Source organism: Mytilus edulis, chromosome 1 (genome assembly GCF_963676685.1).
Source record: "Mytilus edulis chromosome 1, xbMytEdul2.2, whole genome shotgun sequence".
Classification (NCBI taxonomy): domain Eukaryota; kingdom Metazoa; phylum Mollusca; class Bivalvia; order Mytilida; family Mytilidae; genus Mytilus; species Mytilus edulis.
The window spans coordinates 54,758,029-54,785,737 of NC_092344.1; the positions used below are offsets into that span (position 1 = coordinate 54,758,029).

The 27,709-nt window shown below is 32.4% G+C and overlaps 3 protein-coding genes across 9 annotated transcripts in view; 2 read left to right on the plus strand and 1 right to left on the minus strand.

Annotated features, from left to right (window-relative positions):
- LOC139514214 (leukocyte receptor cluster member 9-like) overlaps positions 1-4,703 on the plus strand; it is a 39,257-nt gene extending 34,554 nt beyond the window's left edge. For 2 of the 3 annotated variants that reach the window (XM_071303084.1, XM_071303075.1), the window contains exons 2-3: positions 2,305-2,480; positions 3,113-4,703. In XM_071303084.1, coding sequence (XP_071159185.1) covers positions 2,318-2,480; positions 3,113-4,521 — 1,572 coding nt within the window. In that variant the 5' untranslated portion in view covers positions 2,305-2,317 and the 3' untranslated portion in view covers positions 4,522-4,703. Of the gene's footprint in view, positions 1-1,468; positions 1,579-2,304; positions 2,481-3,112 lie in introns of those variants that run through there. The other variant, XM_071303068.1, reaches the window with a different exon arrangement.
- On the minus strand, positions 158-967 carry LOC139514292 (A-kinase anchor protein 7-like). Its single transcript, XM_071303317.1, is given in 2 exon segments — positions 158-595; positions 597-967. Coding segments are annotated over 2 exon segments (753 nt in total). The 5' UTR covers positions 927-967; the 3' UTR covers positions 158-172.
- A 12,369-nt stretch (positions 4,704-17,072) lies between the features above and the next one.
- Positions 17,073-27,709, plus strand: part of LOC139514229 (gelsolin-like protein 2) — a 37,335-nt gene continuing 26,698 nt past the window's right edge. For 2 of the 5 annotated variants that reach the window (XM_071303154.1, XM_071303098.1), the window contains exon 1: positions 17,073-17,168. The gene's annotated coding sequence lies outside the window, so the exon portion shown is untranslated. Of the gene's footprint in view, positions 17,268-18,058; positions 18,216-27,709 lie in introns of those variants that run through there. The other 3 variants (XM_071303292.1, XM_071303212.1, XM_071303205.1) reach the window with 3 other exon arrangements.

Here is a 27,709-nt window from a genome sequence, read left to right on the forward strand (position 1 = left end):
AAAAACCAAGAATTCAATTTTTGTTGAAATCAAACAAACTTTAAGTTTAATTTTGGCCCCCAAATTGGACCAACTTGAAAACTGGGCCAATAATAAAAAATATAAGTATATGTTTAGATTCAGCATATCAAAGAACCTCAAGAATTCAATTTTTGTTAAAATCAAACTTAGTTTAATTTTGGACCCTTTGGACCTTAATGTATTTTTTACCGGTTGCTCTGGCCACAGTTCGAGTAATTTTCATGATTGTCATGTGAGGTACAAACTCATGGTTGTCTCTAATCTCAATTCCTTCTTGTTTAAGACATAATCTTAAATGCTCTACCATATCTAAAAATTCTTGAGGACATTCACACTTCGCATATAAAACTCTATTGAAGAAATTTTCCATTCCTTTAAAAAGAATTGTTTTATCTTTCCGTATCATACCCTGAAGTTCCGATTTGATTTTTTGCAGAACTTGACAAACGTGGGCAACTTGTTCAGTTGTATCTAGTCCTAATGTGCACAGTGTGATTTGCAAGGAATTCAGTGGTATGCAGCATTCTTCATATTGAGGTTCATGTTCTAAAATAACATCTTGTATTCCCTCTACAACTTTTTTTTACCTCATTGTTCGTTATACGCAAAGCAAGAAAATGTGTTGGTCTTAATTTGTTTCTCCAATACTTGTCATGTGTATCCTCATCTTCATCGGCGAGATGTAAGTCATCTTCGTCGTTCCCTGTAGCATAGTTGTTACTTCCTATAGTTACAGTGATCCCGTCATCGCTATCACTGTCCTCCTCGTTGTCGTCGACATCATAATCTTCATCTTCTGCCTTATTCATTTCGTCGGTATTGTTTACATCGCTGTCTTTGTGGTACTTTTCTATGACTTCGTATATTGTAGTGTTGCTTCCTGTAGAACCAAAAACGTTGTCCATTCTCAGATTTTTGTCCCATATTTTCAATAAGCAATTGGGATTTAAGAAACCGTCCCAACCTCCTCGTGACTAGTGCACAAAAGAATTTATTTTTCTTCACTTTAATGCAAAATTCACCAAGGGATGATACTAAAAGGTTTAGGCCTCCAAAAACAGTATATAATTATATTTACAAATATGTATAGTGTATCAAAGAAGTTTATTTTTCCAAATTTCACTACTGCTGCTAAAGATGATATTCAATAATCATGATTAAAAGATGTAACATTGCCGGTTAGTTGCGTGGATTGTTTAAATTCACAGTACGGGTTCTGTTATCCTACAAGGGTCCACGATTGGTGAATAAAGAATGTTTGTTTCTATATATAGTTTCTAACGTCGTTAAAATATTATATATTATAATATCTTTTTGTGTAAATTCTATTGTTCAACATGATTGAATTCATGATACTTATATTCAGCGTAGAAGCGAGTCCGTTTCACCGTTCTTTATTGTTATTGGTATTTGGTTGTTCTAATAATATCTTTTTAAACGAGTCTATTTTTAGCATGAGACGTCAGCCGGTATTGCACCACCAGTTGATAATGTTAACATATAAATAGCCGTATGATCTGATATTTATTACTTATATTGGGAAAACTTTGAGCTGCAGTAAGTAACATATACTTTATGTCATTATTATTACACATAATGTCTTCATTGTTGGTCTGAGAAATAATGATAAAGCTTTAATGTCACGGTAACAGGAAAACATAACAAATATCATATCGTGCTTTCGTCTGTTCTCGATAGTTAACAGGGTTCTAGGGGAAATAAGTGTTTAATAAAATAACACAAAACAACTTTGGTGTATTTATTAGCTGTACTTACTATACGATCAACTTGTTTGTTATGCTTTATCGAGAACCGGATGATACCAGGATATATATATATTAGAGGGGATAGGACCTTTATCGGGACTCCGGGATCGGGTGTTTTTAAGCGCGGATTTCGGGATCCGATTGACCCTGTCTGTATCCGGGAATTCTTTTTTTTCGAATTTCGGGATGTCGGGATCTAAATTTATTTAAATTCGAGACCTCGGGATATCGTGTTTTTAAGCCCGGGATTTCGGGATCAGGACCCCTCCTACCCCCTCTATATATTACCAGAAGACTATCGGATGATAGAAAAATATTAAAAAGAGCCCCGTGTCCTAGATATGATCCTATATAAAAGTACAGTCAGATAAACACAATCTAAAAATATTTTGTAGATTATCAATGGGAGTGAACGTTATACTAATATAACAGTCCCAAAGATTAACAATTGGGTGCACAAGTTTAATAGGCTGATCAATGACAAAACGTATATATTGGTATTTTTCTGTTTTTATAGGAAAATCAAGACTATGGCGTCTACCGACAATATAGATATGCAGTCACAAGAAGTAGCTAAAGTAAAAAAGAACTTTAATGGACAATGTCGCATCATCACAGATATTGCAGACTTCTCCCATGTTGTTACCCTACAACCGAAGGACCAAGATATTATCTACAAATTCCAATTGAAAAGTAAGTTGTATAATGTTATTTATGTACGTTTAATCATTTCTACCATGGAATTCATGTGAAATAAATAGATTGTAGATTATTTTCTCTAAATGATTTGTTAACATTAATTTATTTTTTTGTGGGTAGAAGAGCTCAAACTATACATTTGAAATTTACCAGAGAAAAGATCCTATTAGTTTGAAAAGACTATATCCCTTCACAGAAATTAATGATATACATTTTCAGGATTATCATAATTAGACCGGTTAACAATTGCAAATATCAAGTCAATAGATTTCTTAATATATGGGTACTGTAGCAATCGACAGGGCTGATCAACAGACTTTTTAAAAGCTGAGAAAGCTAGGTTATCCAACTTTATGTTTAAAAGTATTTATGCAGTGAACAAAAATTTTAAAAGGTCCTCTTTCCATGCCAATGCTTAACCATGTTTTTTTATTCACACTTTATAAAAAGAGAGTTTATAAAAAAAACTTTATTTCTGCTATATGTTTTTGTTCTTGAAACTCTAGAAATGGCAACAAACAAAAATCATATAAAGATTACCTAGAGAATTCAAACAGGAAATAAGTATTTTTTTCTTATTCTCAGGATGAACATTATCTGTATAAATCATTACTTATTTATTATAGAAACATATCCTTCTACAAAACCTAATATTATCATAAGGTCAGGAACAATGGATTCGAAAGCTGTGGACGAAATACAGAACGAACTAGAGGAAACTGCTGCTTCAGCTCTCGGGTCACCAATGGTCTTGAACTTAGTTGAGCATGCACAACTTTGGTTACAGAAGAACAACATCAATTTGACACCTTCTGCAAAAACTAAATCTAAAACCAATAAAGAAAAATCAGTAAATAAAATTTCAGTGGCTAAGCAAGATAGAAAAAATCGAAAAGAAAAGAAAGTACAAGATGAAACAGCAGACGAGAAGAAACCATCAATGAAAACTTCAGACGATGTTGTTAAACGAATTTTATGGGATGGTAACTTACCAGTGGACGAATTTTTAGTAGGTTACATAGACAGGTTTTTGGGAATACAAGAAAAGTACTTTACATCTTTTAGCTGGGAAGACATAGCAACAGTTGATTACAATGTACTAGCAGTTCCAAAACACAGAATCCAGTATTTCAAGTATAGAGATGTGAAAATATGGGACAAAAATCTGAGAATGGACAACGTTTTTGGTTCTACAGGAAGCAACACTACAATATACGATGTCATAGAAAAGTACCACAAAGACAGCGATGTAAACAATACCGACGAAATGAATAAGGCAGAAGATGAAGATTATGATGTCGACGACAACGAGGAGGACAGTGATAGCGATGACGGGATCACTGTAACTATAGGAAGTAACAACTATGCTACAGGGAACGACGAAGATGACTTACATCTCGCCGATGAAGATGAGGATACACATGACAAGTATTGGAGAAACAAATTAAGACCAAACCATTTTCTTGCTTTGCGTATAACGAACAATGAGGTAAGAAAAGTTGTAGAGGGAATACAAGATGTTATTTTAGAACATGAACCTCAATATGAAGAATGCTGCATACCACTGAATTCATTGCACATCACACTGTGCACATTAGGACTAGATACAACTGAACAAGTTGCCCACGCTTGTCAAGTTCTGCAAAAAATCAAATCGGAACTTCAGGGTATGATACGGAAAGATAAAACAATTCTTTTTAAAGGAATGGAAAATTTCTTCAATAGAGTTTTATATGCGAAGTGTGAATGTCCTCAAGAATTTTTAGATATGGTAGAGCATTTAAGATTATGTCTTAAACAAGAAGGAATTGAGATTAGAGACAACCATGAGTTTGTACCTCACATGACAATCATGAAAATTACTCGAACTGTGGCCAGAGCAACCGGTAAAAAGTATATAGCTCCTTGGCTTTATTCCCAATCACAAAATATAGATTTTGGTACACAAGTTATAGATAATATTAATTTATGTGAAATGGGCATCAGCAGGGAATCCGACGGTTTCTACATAACTCCTGGAAAATTGGAAATTTAGATAAAATGAAATATTTTATGAATTGTTTTAAAAGTATGAAATGAATAGATCATTGATTTGTGCTCTAAATTGTATGAACAGATCATTCGATTTTTGTTTTAAATTGTATGAATACTAGTAGATCATTTGATTTGTGCAATGAAGTCTTATGTCATTAAACGTTTTACACATTCCAAACTAAAGGTCTGTTTTGTTTTATTTATATGAAGAAACAAATGCAACAGGGTACAGTTCATTGTGACAGCCATATCATATAGGCGCTGTTTGTGCAAGATTTGTTTGATTTGGATTTTGTTTTATGCTATATACTGCAGTTGTATACTGCCGGTATGAAGTTTTCGTTGTCATCGTCGTCGTCCGAAGGCAATTGATTATTACCACTACTACGTTTAAGACAAAGGGCTAAAAAAACCAATACATTTCTAATACTTCTATAAGCTTATTTCCTGACCAATTTCAGTAGGGTTTTATTCAGTATTTTATACCTTAGGTTCTTTAATATTCTTAATTAAACATGTATTTAAAATTTATATTTGTTTGCACCTGACTAAGTCAGGAACCTGATTGTCAGTGGTTGTCGTTTGTTGATGTGATTCTAGTTTCTCGTTTTTGTCGAGCCTGTGACCTGTCGCATGCAGAAAGCTCGACATAGGGAAAGTGATCCGGCAGCGGCGTTTAGCTAACTTCTTAAAAGCTTTATATCTTAGAAGGTGGAAGACCTGGATGCTTCATACTTTGTATATAGAAGCCTCATGTTACAGTTTCCGTCATTCACATGTCCAATGTCCTTGACCTCATTTTCATGGTTAAGTGACTACTTGAAAAAAAAATCAAGATTTTTTATAATGTTAAATTCTCTCCTATTACAAGTAATAGAACAACTATATTTGGTATGTGCATACCTTGTAAGGTCCTCATGCCCATCAGACAGTTTTCACTTGACCTCGACCTCATTTCATGGATCAGTGAACAAGGTTAAGTTTTGGTGGTCAAGTCCATATCTCGGATATTATAAGCAAGTTTTTATACGACCGCAAAAATTGAAATTTTTTTGGTCGTAAATTGGTATCACGTTGGCGTTGTCGTTGTCGTCGGCGTCCGAAGACTTTTGGTTTTCGCACTATAACTTTAGTATAAGTGAATAGAAATTTATGAAATTTAAACACAAGGTTTATGACCATAAAAGGAAGGTTGGGATTGATTTTGGGAGTTTTGGTCCCAAAAGTTTAGAAATTAGAGGTGAAAAAAAAGGCCCAAATAAGCATTATTCTTAGTTTTCGCACAATAACTTTAGTATTAGTAAATAGAAATCAATGAAATTTAAACACAAGGTTTATGAACACAAAAGGAAGGTTGGGATTGATTTTGGAAGTTGAGGTCCCAACAGTTTAGGACTTAAGGGCCAAAAAGGGGCCCAAATAAGCATTTTTCTTGGTTTTCGCACTTAAGTATAAGTAAATAGAAATCTATGAAATTTAAACACAAGGTTTATTACCATATAAGGAAGGTTGGGATTGAATTTGGGAGTTTGTCTTAACAGTTTAGGAATAAGGGGCCCAAAGGCTCCAAAATTAAACTTTGTTTGAATTAATCAAAAATTGAATAATTGGGGTTCTTTGATATGCCGAATCTAACTGTGTATGTAGATACTTATTTTTTGGCCCCATTTTCAAATTGGTCTACATTAAGGTCCAAAGGGTCCAAAATTAAACTTGATTTAAACAAAAATTGAATTCTTGGGGTTCTTTGATATGCTGAATCTAAACATGTACTTATATATTTTATTATTGGCCCAGTTTTCAAGTTGGTCCAATTTGGGGTCCAAAATTAAACTTAAAGTTTGTTTGATTTCAACAAAAATTGAATTCTTGGGTTTTTTGATATGTTGAATCTAAATATGTACTTAGATTTTTATGCCCCACCTACGATAGTAGAGGGGCATTATGTTTTCTGGTCTGTGCGTCTGTCCGTCCGTCCGTCTGTCCGTTCGTTCGTTCGTCCGTCCGTCCGTCCGTCTGTCCCGCTTCAGGTTAAAGTTTTTGGTCAAGGTAGTTTTTGATGAAGTTTAAGTCCAATCGACTTCAAACTTAGTACACATGTCCCCTATGATATGATCTTTCTAATTTTTATGCCAAATTAGAGTTTTTACCCTAATTTCACGGTCCACTGAACATGGAAAATGATAGTGCGAGTGGGGCATTCGTGTACTGAGGACACATTCTTGTTTATTATGGGCCCAGTTCTCAAGTTGGTCCAAAGTAAAACTTTGTTTGATTTCAACAAAAATTGAATCCTTGGGGTTCTTCGGTATGCTGAATCTAAACATGTTCTTATGGGCCCAGTTTTCAAGTTGGTCCAAATCGTGGTCCAAAATTAAACTTTGTTTGATTTCAACAAAAATTGAATCCTTGGGGTTCTTTGATATGCTGAATCTAAACCTGTATTTAGATTTTTGATTATAGGCCCAGTTTTCAAGTTGGTCCAAATTGCGGTCCAAAATTAAAATTTGTTTGATTTCAACAAAATTTGTATATATGGGGTTCTTTGATATATGCTTAATCTAACCATGTATTTAGATTTATGATGTTTGGGCCCGGTTATCAGATTGATCCACATTGAGGTCTAAAGGGTCCAAAATTGAACTTTATTTGATTTCATCAAAAATTGAATTATTGGGGTTCTTTGATATGCTGAATCTAACCATGTATTTAGATTTTGGATATTGGACCATAATAGGTAATGTCCAATTTAAAATTTAAAGTTTTAAGTTTAAGTTCTTAGACCACATTCATTATGTGTCAGAAACCTGTGTTGTGTCAACTATTTAATCACAATCCAAATTCGGAGCTGTATCAAGCTTGTATGTTGTGTCTATATTCAGGGTTCGAACTCTGCGGTCGTATAAAGCTGCGCCCTGCGGAGCATCTGGTTGTGTTTTGGTCTGTTTTATTTTATACTGTATGCAATAGGTCTACTATATTTGGTGTATGGAAATATTTATGATCTATATATCAGTTGCTTAGGTTTTATTTGACCTTGATCTCATTTTCACTGCTCAGTGTTAAGTTTTGTGCTTTGGTATAAGTTTTACACTTGCCCATCTGTACGTACATACGTACCGTTGTACTTTCCAAAGTTTGTTTCCGTTCTCAAACTTTAGTTTGCCTCAACCAAATGATATAAACTTATAAACATTACCACTAAATACAGATCAAGTTTGAATTTTGGTGGTGTCAGAGTTATACCTCTTTACAAATGGAAAAATTGGTATTTTTTTTGTTTCCGTCATCTAACTGAAGTTTGCCTCAACCAAATGTTCAGAAACTTATACACAATGCTTATTACTACAATAGTCAGATCAAGGTTGAATTTTGATTCAGTCACTTTTACCGTTCTAGAATTATGCACTTTACTGCCCTTTACAAATTGAAAAATTGCTGAAAAATTTCAAAAATGAAGTATGTTTTTTTTTAAATTGGAGTATCCCTTTATTTGTCCATGATTGTAGTTGAATCAACTAAAACCAATGCTTATACAATGCAATATTCAATGTTACTACCAACTGATAAATTAAATCAATCTTTACCATTCAGTGCTTTCAAGCACTTTGATTACCATTCTAGGGTTATGCCCCTTAACAAATGGAAAAATTGCTGAGTTGATTCGTTTCTGTTTTCTTAACTCAGGTTTGTCTCAAGTAAATTTAAGGAAATGTATATATAATGCTTATTACCACTAAAATCAGTGTAAGTTCAAATTTTGGCAGCTTCACTTTTACAGTTCTTGAGTTATGTCCCTTTATAACGATTAATGATAGCGGGCCATCATCTGTGTTCATTTGGACACATTCCCCATTTATTTAAACTGTAATCAATAGGTCAGCTATATTTGTTGTATGGAAGAATTGTTAAAAGCTGTTAATGCCTGCCTGCATGGCATGGTTCATATGCTCTTGGCCTCATTTTTATGGTTCATTGGTCAATGTTTAGTTTTCTTGGTTAATGTTAAGTTTTATGTGACAGTTGTATTAAATAAAGCTTTATATTTAGGACTATTAACATAATATCAATGATCAGTAAAGAAGGCGAGACATTTCAGCGTGTGCACTCTTGTTTATATAGATTAGACAGTTATGCCTAGGATGCAAGACCCTACTAACCATGTGCTGTCGCGGGGAGTTGACAAAGACGAGTAAAACTGCGTACGATATCGTTCGAAAAAGTTTTAAATTCTGTATAAAATCAAGGATTCAGGATTGAGCGAGTGGTGTATTTTTTCAACCGTAACCGATAATTAGGTACCTTTGAAATACCTTTAACATAAGAAGCAACCCAAACATTTTAATGCATTGGTTTAGAAAAAAAAAGAAAAGTCTAACAGACCCGAGGACCTCAAAAGAAACACCGAGATTAGTTCTCAATATGGTTAGGTGATAATTAACTTGTATGAGGGTTGTTCTTGATTGCTTTTACTAAATTGGCCTTTAAAAGTGTCTGTCTTAAAAACAAATGGTCTTTTATAAATCTTGCAAAACTTGCAAACATGTTTGCGCTCTTATAATGTGTTGATGTTGTCAGGCGTCGTCGTCGTAGTCATCGTCGGAAGACTTTTGGTTTACAGCTAAATAATTCAGATCAGAATAAATGTATGGATCTCAATAAAATTGTACCACAAGTCAAAATATCACAAGAAGACTATAAGTCTATGGATCTCTATGACATTGTACCCGAAGGTTCCATACAAATAAAGAACGATCGGTATTGAATTTGCGGGGGGGGGGGTATTTTATGGTCGTAACATTTTAAAAGTTTGTATAAATTGCTTATGTCTTGACCAATTTCAATATGCAGGTTTTTTAAATTAAAGTCTTGAATTCTTTTGGTTCTTTAATATGTATATTTCTTCACCTGCATGATATGAGGCCACTCATACTGACATGCCAGCTCCAGTCCTCAATTACATCGATTTAAGGATTATATCTTCATCATATGCAAATTAAGCACAATCCCTCCCGTTAGAGGTTTAGTATAATACCATCATACAATATATGAGAAGAACATTACCCGTATCATGCCAACAACTAATGGATGAGTGCTAGGGCATATCCACACACCGGTGGTCCTACATACTGCACCTCTAGGGCCATTGCTGCTCCGAGATACCCCGCAATTATGCCTAGGACCAATTTCAATAAATGTAGGTTTTTTTTAAAGGGGCACTAGCTACGAGATATATAAAAAACTAAAGTAATATTTTTTTTTGTGCAATCAATAATGAAAGTGAAATAGTGAAATAATAATTCGCTTTTAACAGCCAAAATGGTTCATTTTTTTCAAATTAAGCGAAGAAACATTGATAATTACCCATTCACTTGCAAGTGAATTAGTCGACCTCATTAAATCCGTATTCATGTGAACTTCAATTTAACCCCTTGCTAGAGATTGACAACGCATGCATTGTACGTGTACTGGTTATTTAAAGAAAAAGAATGTCAACAATGAAAGTGAAACTACGGTAAATCATTTGATTACTGATTCGATCCATATAAAATCATTCTTATACGGTTAAAACAATGAGAAACATATATTTTTAATCTATAAAATAAACTTAAACAGACCTAAAAAAAATCCAATTGCACGTGTTGGTTTAATCTATTCATATCTTCATTCATGTTTACATCGCTTATATGGTCATCTGAGGTCAAATCGATAGTTAATTAGATGGCGTCTGGACTAAAATACAGTCGGAAACCAGGTTGAAATAGAACAAAAGAATCGAAGCTCTCTATTAGAGAAAGCGATAAATGTTTACTGTATTGTTTACTATAGTGACAAATTTTTTAAAAGTTAATAGAAACAAACAAAACTGCAATTTTGTTCTCAATTGCGAGGTGTTTTATTTTAAAAACACCATTTGCATAAGTTTTCAATTTATCTAGTACATAGTTAAGCAGAACAATTAGATATCAAGTCGACGACATGGGTATCTTTCAAGTTGGATGACAAAAATGCATAACCTCCGATTTTTTTGAAAAAATTACCATGGACGGAAAAGATATCAATCTATTAGTTCAGTAATTTTCGTGTCTGCCCTTCCATTATGTGACTGAAGAAAAAATTCCAAAACATAGGTAACAATTGTATCGGAAAGAGAAAATCGAGTGCACCTTTTTATGTTAGGGCGTGTTTGAGTTGAGTATTTTGTCTTGATATCGTTCAAAGTAAGAATATTTCATACATCGTCTCGCTTCAGATTCTATCATTTTTATATATAAAAGCTACATGTTGACTTTATAACACAAAAAAATAACAGAAATACGAAATATTTAATTAGATTTTTTTTAAATGTTTATGATTTTTCGAAAATTCCACCTAACAACCGATCAGACAATAGTTTTAAGTTGAATCAATGCAGACAATAGTTTTAAGTTGAATCAATGCAGACAATAGTTTTAAGTTGAATCAATGCAGACAATATCATTAACTGATGCTCATTAGCTAGTTGATACATTTGTCTTTTAAAATATAACTGACATATAAGGATCGTATTGGTGCAATGTGGATAAATTTATCGGTTTCCAAGAGCAAAATTGGTAGCGCGTCATCGCTACAATGGCTTCCATTTTTACGATTGTGAAAATGAACTGGCGTAATGGGGAGATAATTTTGACGAAGTAGGATCCTGACTGAATACACACGAAACGAACATACATATTATCTACCCCATGCTCTGTAAACTGTTTATTTTAGACTTTTGGTAGTTTGGATAAATGTTTTACACTATTATAAATCAAATATGAGAATTTGAGTCAAATCGGTGACCACGAATTTAACCCTTTAATTAAAGTCTTGAATTCTTTTGGTTCTGTAAAGGGGCACTAGCTGTCAAATTCATGGTCACCGATTTGACTCAAATTCTCATATTTGATTTATAATAGTGTAAAACATTTATCCAAACTACCAAATTTTAAAGTCTAAAATAAACAGTTTACAGAGCATAAGGGAAGATAATATGTATGTTCGTTTCGTGTGTATTTTAGTCCAGACGCCATCTAATTAACTATCGATTTGACCTCAGATGACCATATAAGCGATGTAAACATGAATTGATTTTGGGAGTTGAGGTCCCAACGAATTAGGGGCCAAAAGGGTCCAAAATTAAACTTTGTTTGATTCCATCAAAAAATGAGTTATTGGGGTTCTTTGATATGTCAAATCTAACCGTGTATTCAGATACTTAATTTTTGGTCCTGTTTTCAAATTGGTCTACATTAAGGTCAAAGGGTCCAAAATTAAACTTAGCTTGATTTTAACGCAAATTGAATTCTTGGGGGTTCTTTGAAATGCTGAATCTAAACATGTACTTAGATTTTTTATTTTAGGCCCAGTTTTCAAGTTGGTCCAAATCGGGGTCCAACATTATTATATTAAGTATTGTGCAATAGCAAGAAATTTTCAATTGCACAGTATTGCACAATAGCAAGAAATCTTCAATTGCACAGTATTGTGCAATAGCAAGAAATTTTCAATTGCACAATATTGCGCAATAGCAAGAAATCTTCAATTGCACAGTATTGTGCAATAGCAAGAAATCTTCGATTGCACAGTATTGCACAATAGCAAGAAATATCTAATTGCACAATATTGCGCAATAGCAAGAAATTTTCATTTGCACAGTTTTTATGAAACATTCTTTGAAAATTGGAGTTATCTTTCTTTGTCCAGAACACAGGCACTTGTCTCAGAATTTTTTCCCCTATATACCTTAATATAACAGGCACTTGTCTCAGACTTTTTTCCCCCTATATACCTTAATTATATAACACAAGGTACTTAACTAAATTTTTTGAAAAATGTCACCTAGTCCCGAATTTCCGTTATTTTCGATTTCTCGGTTTTCAAACCTACTTAAACTTATTATGCCGTAAATCTAAATTGATTTATCTACACAATGGTATATGACACGACTACTAAACGGAAATTCGGGACTGGGTGACATTTCCAAAAAATTTAGTTAAGTACCTTGTGGTATAATATTAAGGTATATAGGAAAAAAAAATTCTGAGACAAGTGCCTGTGGTCCAGAATAGTAATTGAATCAACTTAAATCATTGTTTTATACAATATACAATGTATATTCACTTTTACTACCAACTAATAAATAAAAACAATCTTTACCATTCAGTGATTACAAGCACTTTTTTTATATTTTAATATTTTATGATATATTTTTATTGTTATTGTTGCAAACTGTTAACTCCATTCGAAATTTGGATTGAGATCAGTTTTGGAATAAGGCAAAGGGGGATGTGAGAAAAACAATTGGGGGGGGGGGGTCAATTTTTAGATTTCATAAATAAAAAGAAAATTTCTTCAAACATTTTTTGAGAGGATTAATATTCAACAGCATAGTGAATTGCTCAAAGGCAAAAAAAAAATTGTTAAGTTCATTAGACCACATTCATTCTGTGTCAGAAACCTATGCTGTGTCACCTATTTAATCACAATCAAAATTTAGAGCTGAATCCAGCTTGAATGTTGTGTCCATACTTGCCCCAACTGTTCAGGTTTCAACCTCTGTGGTCGTATATAGCTGCGCCCTGCGGAGCATCCGGTTAAAACATATTTGTACATTTACAGAATTCCTATTAAAAAAAATTACTAGTAAATTTGTACTTATGCTTTGAAAAATGTTTTTAAAAGACATATTTCAATTTGAGACTTCTTATAAAAGTAAAGAATATCAATGTTAATATCGGGGACTTTCTATACTATTAAACCAGAGACATATATAAGACAAGTTGCTTTCTTTAAAAAAAAGAAATGCAATCGTAAACCCAAATGCTTGTTTGGCATTATATATATACATATTAGATAATTGTTTAATAAAGATGTATTGTCTTATATTACTTTTGTTGTGCATAAAAATTAGAAACTGACATTGCCTGTTTAGTGGTTTAAATAATGTAATACCGGCTTCACACATCAACGTATAGATCCGACGTACGTCGGCCGAGGTAAAAAAAATCATACACGCTACCAAAACGCTAGTAATTTTGGTGCATTCAACCTGTCAATCATATCTGTATCGTGTGCACAACGAGCTTAAAGCGTGTATTGGGTGTGCGTAAAGCGTACCTTAGCGTTTCTCCTAGTCTTCCTACATTCCCAACTGCAGGTCTGTCTATATGTGAATGTTTGTCAATAAGTCTGTCACATTCGCCTGTCTGTTTACATGTTTACCAGTCCGTCTATGTCCACTGGTTCGTCTACATGTTCACTAGCTTTGAAATAGCTTTCGGTAAGTGCGATTATTTCAGTGATTTGTGTCTATTGTTTTTATGTAAGTGATTATTGTGCACCGTACCCATAATTTTAGGGACGCGAATTGCAACTGATATTTTACAGTTTTTTCTTGCGATGTGTTGTCCTTAAGGTTTGGTTCATTTGGGAGGGTTGGGTTTATGGCCACCACATTGTTTATGTGCCAATGTCCATTCTAAAGCCAGAAACATGTAGTACAGTGGTTGTTGTTCATAATTCATGTCGGTCAAGTTGTTTTCGTAAATTATTTTGTTATCAATAAGGCTGTTTAGTTTAGTTTTGTTTGATTTTTGTTTTTAAATCTTAATGGTCGGGGCATTTAATAGCCGACTAAATAGTGTTTTTTTTCCTTCATTTTTGGAGGCCGCTTGGTGGCCTTTAAAGACTTACTACCACGTCATTGTAACTCTGGTTGGTATTTGTATCATTAGTGCTGGACCATGGTCGATCCTATATGCACCTTTGAGACAGGCGGGATATTTTTGTAGATCTTGTACAGCTCAAACTAATGTGAGTAGTTCCTGTACTTCTATGTCTAGTCCCATGTTGCATGGTTGGAGAGGGTGTAATATCTTCTGTAGTTTTGATGAAGTTTCACCCGTATCGGACTTAATTCTTTTCCTAATTGAAAGCTTTAAGGCGACGAGTATTTTTGTATGAAATGTGCCCTTAACGTGTCTAAAACTCATCTGTAGCGTTTTCAACGCTCGTGTGGCGTGTATATTATGTGCGTGCAGTTTACAGGTATATACGTTTGACAAACGCTTGAGCTGAATGATTTTTTTTTATGTTCCATTAAAATTTTCCTGAAGTAAAAGCGTTCACCAAGCGTATACCTTTGCATTTCGACGTACTTCAAACTTATGGAACGCGTGTTTAAACGCTTGCGTAGAGTTCCTCTGGTGAGCAACTAAGTTACGCATACGATGATACGGACTTTGTTAATTTTCTTTTTTGACTGATTGTTTTACATTGTCATTTCGGGGCCTTTTATAGCCGACTATGCGGTACGTGCTTTGCCTGTTGTTGAAGGCCGTACGGTGACCCATAGTTTGTATTTCTGTGTTATTTTGGCTTCTTGTAGATAGTTGTCTCATTGACACCAAACCCGATATCTTCTTTTTTTTATATTCGATATCTTATCGCCGACCTGGTTAAGTCTGCTAAAAATGCATGCATGATTCATTTTTAGGTTATCAGTCGTAATTAAAGTGGCACATTTAATTCGTTGTTTCATTGCTTGAAGTATCATTTCTTACATCTGCATGGTCAAATGTGTATTTTTTTAAAAATAAATTTTAGATTTAGATTTCAGTCACGGTTATTTTTTCCCCCTTCATATTGAATATCTATACTTATCAGTCGCATTTTAATGACGAAAAGGATTCAGAGGTTATTATAAAAAGTAAATAATGTTGCAATATTTATACAAAGAAAATAACTTTAAATTTGCAATATTAATGAAAATAAATACGGACATAACTTTCATAATTAATTTTAACGTTATTTTCAATAAACGATTTTTTTTTTAAATCCTTACCCGTTTTTACACCTATTTGAGGCACGTATTTATGATTATATTTCCATGTCCTTGGTCTATCCTAGACGTAAAATTTCAAAAAGTGCTAATACTTTTTTTAAAGATATTATTTTTAATTGTTCTCGTTCAAAATATTTGATTTTTTCATATTCAATATCTATTTAATTTTATTTTTAAAAACTTTTTTTTTTTATTAAAGTTGCAATATTTAACCCAAAAAAATAACTGTAATTTAATCATATGCAAGAAAGACTTCGAGATCCCTTTAATTTCAGTATACAAAAATAAATAGCTTGCTTTTTACAACATGTACATCTTCACTAAACGTAAAATCTAAAATAAAATGCTACTAAAACTCTTTCTAAAGATTTTATTTTTAATTATTCTCGTTCAGAATATAAAGCGCATTGTTTACATGAAATCTTATCTCATATCTAAACACAGCTGGTTACATCGTTTGACTAATTAAAATACTACGCATGTAGGTTAATATTAGCAGCTTGTAATCGTGTGCAAGAAAATATTATATCATAATAAATTTCAGATCATACGTAAAATATCTCTATAGCAACTTAAGATGCTAATGCATATTCAACAGATTAGTAAGCTATTGCGCATGCATTTGAAAGGTGGTCATAGCTATTGCGCATGTATTTGAAAGGTGGTCATAGAAAGACCAGAAGTGTTCCGACTAACATCCGGTGTTCCGAAAGACTACATCACTCGTCCAATATATACTGCGTAAACCCTCAGGGGTTTACGCAATAAGATAAGATAAGATAAGAATTTTATTAATCTAATCAAGAACCCATAAAGGGCATCATTTTACAACACAATATGATTGGAAAAAGCAAAACAGAAAACTAATACATACTTTAACGTTATGAACAGGATCAGAGCCTAACACAACATGTGTTTTATATAACTATTATATTAAATCTTATAACAATAAAATACTAAATTACTTCATATATTTTGTTTACATCTGGATCTTATTTCTAACCCTTTAATAATGTAATTTCCTAGGCACATGAGAGTTGGTAAATGCTCATTTGTGAACAGCCAGAAATATTTCTTATCATTAGGTAGTTTTTTTAAATTAGTACAAAAATTTATAACTTTATCAAATAATAATTTCCTCTGTTCATCATATAATGGACAATTTACTGTAAAATGGGTCTCATCTTCAATAGAATTTGATCCATGTGATAAGCAGTGATGACATAGACGTTGAGTTCTCTCTATGTATTTTTTATTATATCTATCTTTCTCAATTTTAAGATCATGAGCACTTATTCTCATTTTACATATAGCTCTTCTTATACTAAAATCTTTAATTGATAAATAGGCCTCCTTTACAAAGTCAGTCTTGAGGTTGAAATAATTCTCTAATTTACTATTACCTTGTGATAAGGTTTCAGATCTTTTGACCAACTAAAATGTTTTGAAACTATTACAAAGTTTATAGATACATATGTCTCTGATTAAACACAACGCCTGCATAAATATTACTGTTTTACCACTTTATATATGATGTGTAATATGTTCATTTTTCCATTGTGTATATTGTATTGTGTTGTTTGTATTATGCCTTCAACCCCAGGGGTATAAACGTGCATTTCATAAATTTAAAAAAAATATAAAAAAAAAAAATAATATCAGCATACGCATATTTTCATTTAAAAAAAGGGCGGGAAAAATCTCGCCCACATCTCAGGTGAAAACCATATAAGGTAGAACCCGGAAGTCGGCACTTGCAGAAAGTTTTTCCACAGTTACTCTTGGTAAGTGATGCTTGTTTGATATTAATTAATGATAACAGCTACTTGTTAAGTATATAATATATATATGAAACAAAGGACAGACGTGAATCTTAATTAATGGTTAGCAGACAGTTTAAATAGATAAGTACAAGAAGGGGAAAAAGTTTTGACACGCCCAATATATTGCACGGTCGAATGCACTTGGTATTCAATGAATGTAGGGACAACGTAAATGTTTTTATTAATGAAAAATCAAAACTAGAAATAACCTCCTATCACACATAAAATAACAAATTACATGTACTTGTTAATCTATGTAATCACCTGGTATTCTATTAATGTAGGGACAATGTAACTATTTTTATTAATGAAAAATCAAAATTAAAATTAACCTCTGTATGATCCTGTATCACACATAAATAAGGGTTCCTTCATGACTTATAACTAAAAATTCTTACCAAATGACCTTAATGGTATTTTTTGGTGCATGACGATAAAATATGTACACATTCTTTTAGACGATAAAAAAAACCCAGCTCAATTGATGAATCACTCTAATTTTTTTCCAAAAATAAAGCTAAAGATAATTATTTGAGACCTCTGACGAATCACGATAAGGATATTTTGACGAATCACAGTAAAATTTTAACCAATTTTGATGCTAATGACCGTTTGACGCCTGATGGTAAAGGGCATTACCACATACCCTCATAAATAACCACAAATTACATGAACATAAATATCTGGAATTTTTAATGATATTTTTTTAATATCTTTTCTGGTATTTGCAATTTTTTTTAACATCTGAGCTCAGGTAATTCATTCATAAAAAGCAGACATGGAAGTAAGATTGGAACAGCAATCCATGACTTTGGCAATCAGCTGACATGAATATATTCATATTTTACCATAGTTGTGTACTCAAAGCGTTTGAATAGTTAATCAATTGTCAAAAATAACTTCATTTGTAAATATAGTTGTTTTTGAAATAGCTATAATTACATGAAATTTGGAACTCTAAAAACATCTGAGCTTTTAAAGGAGAAAGATTTCGGCCTGAAACTCGAGGTATGTCTGATGAAAGATTTTTGACTTTTTTTAAACACTAAAGTGTCTACTTCATTCAATCCAATTGGTTATTGTGAAATATTTGGACTGATTTTGTAGTTCAAAAGCGCTCAAATTAAAGCTTAAGGGAGCTCAAGGGTATTATTTTATTTTATTTCAATATAGGATTTCTCTATTCTTCTCTGTATATAAACTTTATTCTATACTTACCGTAATAGAAAAATAAAATAAAAATATGGGGTCACTGTTCATTTTACATGTTTTAGCTCACAATCTGGCTGCGAAAGAAGCATGCATTTTGTTAAAGTACTTTTTTTTCTGTTGAATAAATAGGAGAAAAAAAGGTAATATCGAAATAGAACTAAACTACAGAAATTGCTTAAATTTTACAATTGTTAAGTTTAAGATCAGCTAATTTTAAAATGGCATTTTTGCACCAAAGGGAGATAATTTGGAGCTTTTTCAGTGATATGAACATGTTCAGGTGGTACTTAACACTACAGGGAGATAACTCTGTAAAGTCAGCTTAACGTTTTAATTACGTTGTGTTGTAAGAGGTATATTAAGCTTCTCAATGATCAAAATTGGTGTTTGTCAATTTGCTATATAACCAGTGTATTTTTTCTGACAAAATGGTTGGTTCAATTTTTTAAAATTTTTTATATTTTTGTTAAAGTGTCAAAGTTTGACAAAATTTTATGAAAATTAAACGAGCCAAATTAATTTTAGGGAAAGTGTTGGGTACCACCTTAAAAGTCGTCTGGGGCCAAAACAAATTGATTTTTAAGGTAAATTTTTGTACCATATCATAAAGTACAACTAATAGTGTATTAAATTAAATTTGTAATGAAAAACAAAATGTTTAATATTTTGCTGAAATTTTTGAGCCTCCTTAAATAAGAAAAATCTATCAAATACATACATGTATATGCCATTTAACCTCTATTTTCAGACGCTTTGTGGTTAAAACAGAAGTTGCTGCATTCTTGTTCACCCTCAACATTTAAATATGTTGTGTATTATAATTAGCTTCAACATATTTTTAAATATTAAAGTCATGAAACCTCAAATTACAAAAAAATATGCATATGTTTTTTAAAGCTAAATGGATAGTTTTCATTATACAACTTATGTACATATATAAAAAAGAAGATGTGGTATGATTGCCAATGAGACAACTATCCACAAAAGACCAATATGACACAGACATTAACAACTATAGGTCACTGTACGGCCTTCAACAATGAGCAAAGCCATACCGCATAGTCAGCTATAATAGGCCCTGATAAGACAATGTAAAACAATTTAAATGAGAAAATTAATGGCCTTATTTATGTAAAAAAATGAACGAAAAACAAATATGTAACACATAAACAAATGACAACCACTGAATAACAGGCTCCTGACTTGGGACAGGCACATATATAAATAATGTGGGGGGGTTAAACATGTTAGACTTTTTTCTGAGGAAAATTCTTTAATTTGTCCACATTTAGAAGAAGTTTACTTATTTTTAATTGCTTGCTGCCAGGAAGCAATCGCCAACATATTTTCCGTATTCATAGTGACCTAAGCGTGACCCTCCTCGTAAAAATCAGGTGATAGCAATACGCATGAATCTGTCATTAAAATAAACAATTACCAGATTGTACATGTTAAACACATGCTAAATACCCATGCTTTTTGTTGATTATTTACTATAAGGTGACAATCGATAAACTTCGGCTTCAAAACACATCATTTAATGAGTAGCCATATTTGTTAAATCATAACAGACAGAGAGAAAAAAAATTGACGATTATACGATATATTTGCGTAAAAAATGATAAAATCGTGCACAGAGGACTAAGTTTATGATACATGCATTGGTTCAAGAATTGGATAAACATTATTTTTCACCAGTCACTGGTTTCATATGACTTTAAGACTGAACACAAGTGTGGCCTTATTAGTTTAAGACGAAAACAGTCTTAAAATTAGCACAAATGGTCAGAGACCACAATTATTTCGTAGTGCATTTCTTTTAGAACATAAATGAAAATAAAAAAAATCCCACCTGCGCTTTCTCAAAGAAACTTTTACAGTGTGTTGTACTACTTTTGGGACAAATTATAGAAAACTTCATCGGCTCTAACTCAAAATATGGACAATTTTATGTTTAGGGCGTCTTGAAATCTTTTGACAGCTTCGGAAGTGCTCATTTTAAACCTTTTTCAGCTGGACCAAATCACTACTTTCCTTTAAAGTTCTGGACCCAAATTTCTTTACAGTGTAATTTCACCCCCTTTTTTTAGGCATTAAACATGGAGAAATAAATTTGGAAGGGGTATAAAAATTAATGGCAAGTAACCCACTGTCAACACTAGGGACTATATTTGTGAACAATGAAAATCAAGGGACGACAATTGTGGTCTCTGACCAAATGTTTAAATTTTGAAGATATCAGTATTTTAGCATGAACCAATGATATGCCTGGCAGTACCTGATGTACATGTCCATTGTATTATCCTAAACAGCCCATATTTCTGTAACAAAAGTATACTACTTTCTGATAAATGAGTAATAGTTTACAATTTAACAACATTGTACAAATGCTATATTTTGGGGCCAAAAAGGGGTCTTACAGCTGGGCCTACTCCTTTTTGTTAACCTTTTGATTTCGCCATTTTTTTTTGTTATTAAATTGCCTGCTCTCTGCGGACATTGTGTTTTCTTATTACATTTTCATACACAGGTTCTTCTTATAGGTTACGCAATAGTACATGTACAAATGTATGGATGTGGAATTTCTGTTAATAAGACTTATAAAACTCCAGTGTGTTAAAAAAATATTGGATGGTGCTGCAACTTAACCTAGCACACAAACTACATTTGTAGAAGCAAGCTTATAACTCATCTTGTTTTGCAATCAATTGTTTTCTTTATATATAATGTACAGTTTGGTAGTCTACATGCTTAATTAACAGTACAGATCGTTTTCATTTCTGTTCCACACTGGTAATCATTATTCTCCTTGTAGTTAACATGGTTAATAAGTACCCTGAGTTAAGTTTATCATTAACATATTTTGGAATGCCTATTTTCACAGAGTATAACAGGTGATTTGTAGATTAAATTAGAATATATATTGTAAAAAAAAAAAAAAAAAAATTTCTACAATTTTTTTAACCATGCATACATGATCAGTTTAAAGCATATATTGGAATACTCATCAGAGTTACTGAAATAGTCCAGCTCAGACTGCTCTCAAACAACTGCTGAGGATAGGTAATTGGGTCAATCCAAAGTTTGCAATAACATGAATAAGGTGGCCTATAGTGAGTTATCATGCTGTTTGTCGGTTGGCTCTTCTCTTGTCATATAATCAGTCAAGATTAGTTCCCTCTACTCATTTCCATAATGTTTAAATCAATAATGCTAATACCTATTAACATCATTTAAGGGACTAATAGGCCTGTTCCATTTTTATGAAAATTACACAAAAATGTAACATGAAGTTTAATAAAAAAATTACAAAGTAAAAGAAATATATATATTCATCATGCACATGTACATTGTAAGAACAAAATGTTAAATAAAAGAAAAAAAGGGGAATTAAGTTACTTTTTTGGAATAATCACAAATTATAGGAAAATCTTGTTAATTAAAGAATCAAGTTTAAGGCAAAACATAACAAACAGACAATTTATGTGGAAATAATGGCCCCAGTTCACTTTGAATGACCAGATCTGACATGACAGAATGCGGACATGATTGATTTAACTGTCAAGTCTGTGCAACATTGGTAGCAATGGATGGGCAAGCCTGTTACTGTTCCTCCAGGTTAAATACTAAAGAAAACGTGGGCCATGATCCCCAAATATGTCGGTCTTATTCACATCACCCCCTGGTTTCAGGGGAGTAAAGATTAACAATTTCTAGATCATAAAACAGTTATGCTAAGCTAGAACTGGTACCAATTCAGAACCGGCCACTCAGGGTAGACATGAGATGGTCTCAACAGAACTTTCTCGGGTAATGCAGGAAAGTAAAAAACTAATATGATTCGATGTACAATAATGGAACGTACCCCTTAATCTTGCCAGATCCCGCTAAACATTTTTTACTGTGACTAATCATTTTTCTTACAGTACAAGGAACAAATTTACTATTACTGTAAATTCAGAGATTAATGCAAGGTTTTTTTGATTGCGAAAAATGCGACTGAGTTGTAAACGCAATAATTTAAACTTGCATTTTGAAATATTTTATATGAATTTAACAGGATTTTTCTCAAAATCGTAAAAATTAAAATCGCATTTAAGTCTAAAATGACAAAATCTCAATAATAAATGCACGCAATAATTTCTGAATTTACAGTATTTGAGATATAAATGCTGAAAGTTAATAACAAAAATTTAAAGTTCCATGCGTTCCTGGCGGATAAACTAAATAATCCTACTGATTGTTCCATAATCACTCTGCTGGTGGCTGAATATCCTGGTAAAATTTTGAATACGATAGTCCTCAAAAGTTTGTTCAGCAAGCAAATCCATTGGCTTAGTCTAGTCATCTTAATTTTGTCCAACAAGGTACTATGTATCCAGCTTTTCTCTAAACAGCCTGAAAAATGAATAAAACAACAGAAAACATAAGAAATTGTTGGTAGATTGTAAGGAGAGGTGGGTGGGTTTTTGAAATTTTCACTAATCTAGAGCGGCTAGTTTTAACGTGATCTTTATAAGCCGGAAGCAAGATGTGGGTCTGAATGATAAAATATGTCATTTATGGAAAATAAATATATTAATCAAATCTCTTTCATTAAATTGCTTTATCTTATAAATGAGATAAACCTTATTATACTGGGATTTCAACCATAAATTCTGTACAATAAGTATAGTACAATGTACATGTACGTATTCAATGAATAATACCAAATCAACTTGTTGTTAAATAGGGAAAAAACTTTCAGATATTGGGTTGATTTTTGGTTTGTGAGTTACTCATGATGAGTTACAGATCAAGTTTAAGTTTCGTTTCGCTCCACTAATTTTTGCCAAAATTAAGGTTTTAATACAACTTTGAAAATTGTTGAAAATCACAGTTATACTGACTTTTTTCTATACACCTCCAGATTTTGAGCTGATTTTTATGCCCCACCTACGATAGTAGAGGGGGCATTATGTTTTCTGGTCTGTGCTTCCGTTTGTCCGTCCTTTCTGTCTGTTCGTGCGTCCGTTCGTCCTGCTTCAGGTTAAAGTTTTTGGTCAAGGTAGTTTTTGATGAAGTTGAAGTCCAAACAACTTGAAACTTAGTACACATGTTCCCCATGATATGATCTTTTTAATTTTAATGCCAAATTAAAGTTTTGACACCAATTTCAAGGTCCACTGAACATAGAAAATGATAGTGGGAAGTTCAGGTTAAAGTTTTTGGTCAAGGTAGTTTTTGATGAAGTTGAAGTCCAATCAACTTGAAACTTAGTACAAATGTTTCCTATGATATGATCTTTCTAATTTAAATGCCAAATTAAAGTTTTGACCCCAATTTCACGGTCCACTGAACATGGAAAATGATAGTGCGAGTGGGGCATCTGTGTACTATGGACACATTCTGGTTGATATGTGAGACTACCATCATGTTTGTGTCCACATGTGTTTTTGAAAATGCAGATTTTCCATTTTTTTGAGACAGGGCCATTCGTGTCGCTTTGACACATCTAGTTTTTATTTATCAACCAATTTTCTCTCTTTTGACACTTTGGTACTCCATTCTTACATTTCACACCAAATGAAACAAAAACAATATGGGAAAAGTAACATTTTTATACGACCGCAAAATTTGAAAAAATTTTCGTCGTATATTGCTATCACGTCGGCGTCGTCGTCGTCGTCGTCCGAATACTTTTAGTTTTCGCACTCTAACTTTAGTAAAAGTGAATGGAAATCTATGAAATTTTAACACAAGGTTGATGACCACAAAAGGAAGGTTGGTATTGATTTTGGGAGTTTTGGTCCCAACATTTTAGGAATTAGGGGCCAAAAAAGGGCCCAAATAAGCATTATTCTTGGTTTTCGCACAATAACTTTAGTTTAAGTAAATAGAAATCAATGAAATTTAAACACAATGTTAATGACTACAAAAGGAAGGTTGGTATTGATTTTGGGAGTTTAGGTCCCAACAGTTTAGGAATTAGGGACCAAAAAGGACCCAAATAAGCATTTTTCTTGGTTTTCGCACCATAACGATAGTATAAGTAAATAGAAATCTATGAAATTTAAACACAAGGTTTATGACCATAAAAGGAAGGTTGGTATTGATTTTGGGAGTTTTGGTCCCAACAGAATAAGGGGCCCAAAGGGTCCAAAATTAAACTTTGTTTGATTTCATCAAAATTGAATAATTGGGGTTCTTAGATATGCCGAATCTAACTGTCATGACTGTGTATGTAGATTCTTAACTTTTGGTCCCGTTTTCAAATTGGTCTACATTAAGGTCCAAAGGGTCCAAAATTAAACTTAGTTTGATTTTGACAAAAAATGAATCAGTTAGGTTCTTTGATATGCTGAATCTAAAAATGTACTTAGATTCTTGATTATTGGCCCAGTTTTCAAGTTGGTCCAAATCGGGGTCCAAAATTAAACTTTGTTTGATTTCATCAAAAATTGAATAAATGGGGTTCTTTGATATACCAAATCTAACTGTGTATGTAGATTCTTCATTTTTGGTCCTGTTTTCAAATTGGTCTACACTAAAGTCCAAAGGGTCCAAAATTAAACTTAGTCTGATTTTAACAAAAATTGAAATCTTGGGGTTCTTTGATATGCTGAATCCAAAAATGTACTTAGATTTTTTATTATGGGCCCAGTTTTCAAGTTGGTCCAAATCAGGATCTAAAATCATTATATTAAGTATTGTGCAATAGCAAGTCTTTTCAATTGCACAGTATTGCGCAATGGCAAGAAATATCTAATTGCACAATATTGTGAAATAGCAAATTTTTTTTTAATTAGAGTTATCTTTCTTTGTCCAGAATAGTAAGCAAGAAATATCTAATTGCAAAATATTACAAGTGCAATAGCAAGATTTTTTTTTAATTGGAGTTATTTTTCTTTGTCCAGAATCAACTTAAATCTTTGTTATATACAATATACAATGTATATTCACTTTTTACAACCAACTGATAAGTTAAAATAATCTTTACCATTCAGTGATAACAAGCAGTTTTTTTACATCTTAATATTTTATGATGTATTTAAATGAGTAGTTATTGTTGCAAACTCCATTAGAAATTTTAATTGAGATTAGTTTTGGAATAAGGGAAAGGGGGATGTGATTAAAAAAAATTTTCTCATTTAAAATTTCATAACTAAAAAAGAAAATTTCTTCAAACATTTTTTTGAGAGGATTAATATTCAACAGCATAGTGAATTGCTCTAAGAGAAAACAAAAAATTTAAGTTCATTAGAACACATTCATTCTGTGTCAGAAACCTATGCTGTGTCAACTATTTAATCACAATCCAAATTTAGAGCTGAATCCAGCTTGAATGTTGTGTCCATACTTGCCCCAACTGTTCAGGGTTCAACCTCTGCGGTCGTATAAAGCTACGCCCTGCGGAGCATCTGGTTACCTAAGCAATATATGAAAGGTATCATGCCTTTTTAAAATCTAAATTATATGAAAAGGGTGTGGTTACAGAACACCAACAACAACCCTATCAACTAAGCTCTACGTGCATGCATATTGTTTTTCTTGAAAAAGCTTTTTTAAAACCTTTAGAATAAACTATTTTTTAAAATTCTTAATGTGCCTTTTGATATTGACAACACCTGGCTGAAGCGCCTATCATCAAAATGTGTCCTAGCCTACTATCATTGAATCCAGCTAGAACACTGAAACCACACATGAACTTGAATTTCTTTGCTTGTGTGAGCATTTGATAATGCCTAACTAGCAGAGCACTTGCTGACATGTCATTTTTGTAGGGTGATAGAATATGATGTTTCAGTAAGTGTGATTATGCAGCTGTTTTTAGCATTCAGTGCAGTACATGCATGTGTTAACACACTTGTAATCAAAGCAATATGTAAATTGTTTATTTTGGATGTGTACTTGATTGATTATTATTTGAAGTAAGGTACATGTAGTTTTGATATGTTTATCATTTATTCATTGTAAAAATACTTACAAAATCTACATTTTTAAAGAAACTATAAACCCCAAATACATGAAATAGAGGGATTGAAACTATGGATACATTTTATACAGATTCAACCCCACCATCCCAACTGATAATACAATATTAATATTTTCCAGTTGTTAAGTATTTTTATGAGCTGAGGGGGTATTAAGTTTAACCCATGTCCATCTGTACATTCCTAAGTTGGTTTCTATTCTAACTATAGTTTGCCTCAATCAAATGGTATGAAATTTATTCACAATACTTAACACCACAATTTGGCACAAAGCACAAAAGTTTTAACTTTGGTGGCGTCACTTGAAGAGTAATGCCCCTTTACAAATGGAAAAATTGCAGAATTTCTGTTTCTGTTTTCTAAGTTTGCCTCAACCAAATGATATGAATATGATGAAACTTGTAAACAATGCATATTTCCACAAAATACAGATTGAGCTTAAATTTTGGTGGTGTCAGTTTTAGCCATTCCTGAGTTATATATATGCACATTAAAAAATGAAAAAAGTTGCTGAATTTTTCGTTTCTGTTCTTCTTCTCAGGTTTACCTCAACCAAATGTTATGAAACTTGTAAGAAATACTATTATCCCAAAACTCAGATTAAGAATAAAATTGGGTAGTGTCACTTTTACCTTTCTTCAGTTATGTCCCTTTATAACTAAATATAATATGCAAGCGGATCCCATGGACACATTCCCCATTTATTCACTTTAAATTAATAAGTGCGGTTTGCGTAGAAATTAATATTTTTAAAAAAAACTTTTCGCTTATGGTATAATGTAAAATCTTTAGTGCATACTATTTTGAATAGATGATGGGAAATTACAGAACTCAAATTTGATAAATATAATCATATAATGACAATACATTATTTTATTAAAGTATGTTTGGTTTATCAAAACTTATCAAACTAGTTTAAATACATACAGATTAGAATACATTTTTTAACAATACACATCTGATACTTGTTTATTAACTAGAATGTGATGGGAGTTCAAGGTTTTGTTACCTGAGTGTAAAATAATCAATTCACTTTCATGTATAATAAATGTAAACAGACTGGCATAGTAGAATATATGTATGAATACAGTATTCAAGAAAGTAATCAAATCTTAAAAATAACAATCAATACTGGTACATGTATATACAATTATTTCAATATAATTTAATTTTAGATGTAACATGTCTTCTGATTGGCTGACAGTGTTTTGTCTATCAGCTCATAGATATAATTTAGTCATGTGACCGTAATGTCATCAGCGTTTTTTAATGATTTACTCCTTTTTAAAATGGAAATTACAATTAAATTGCAAGAAA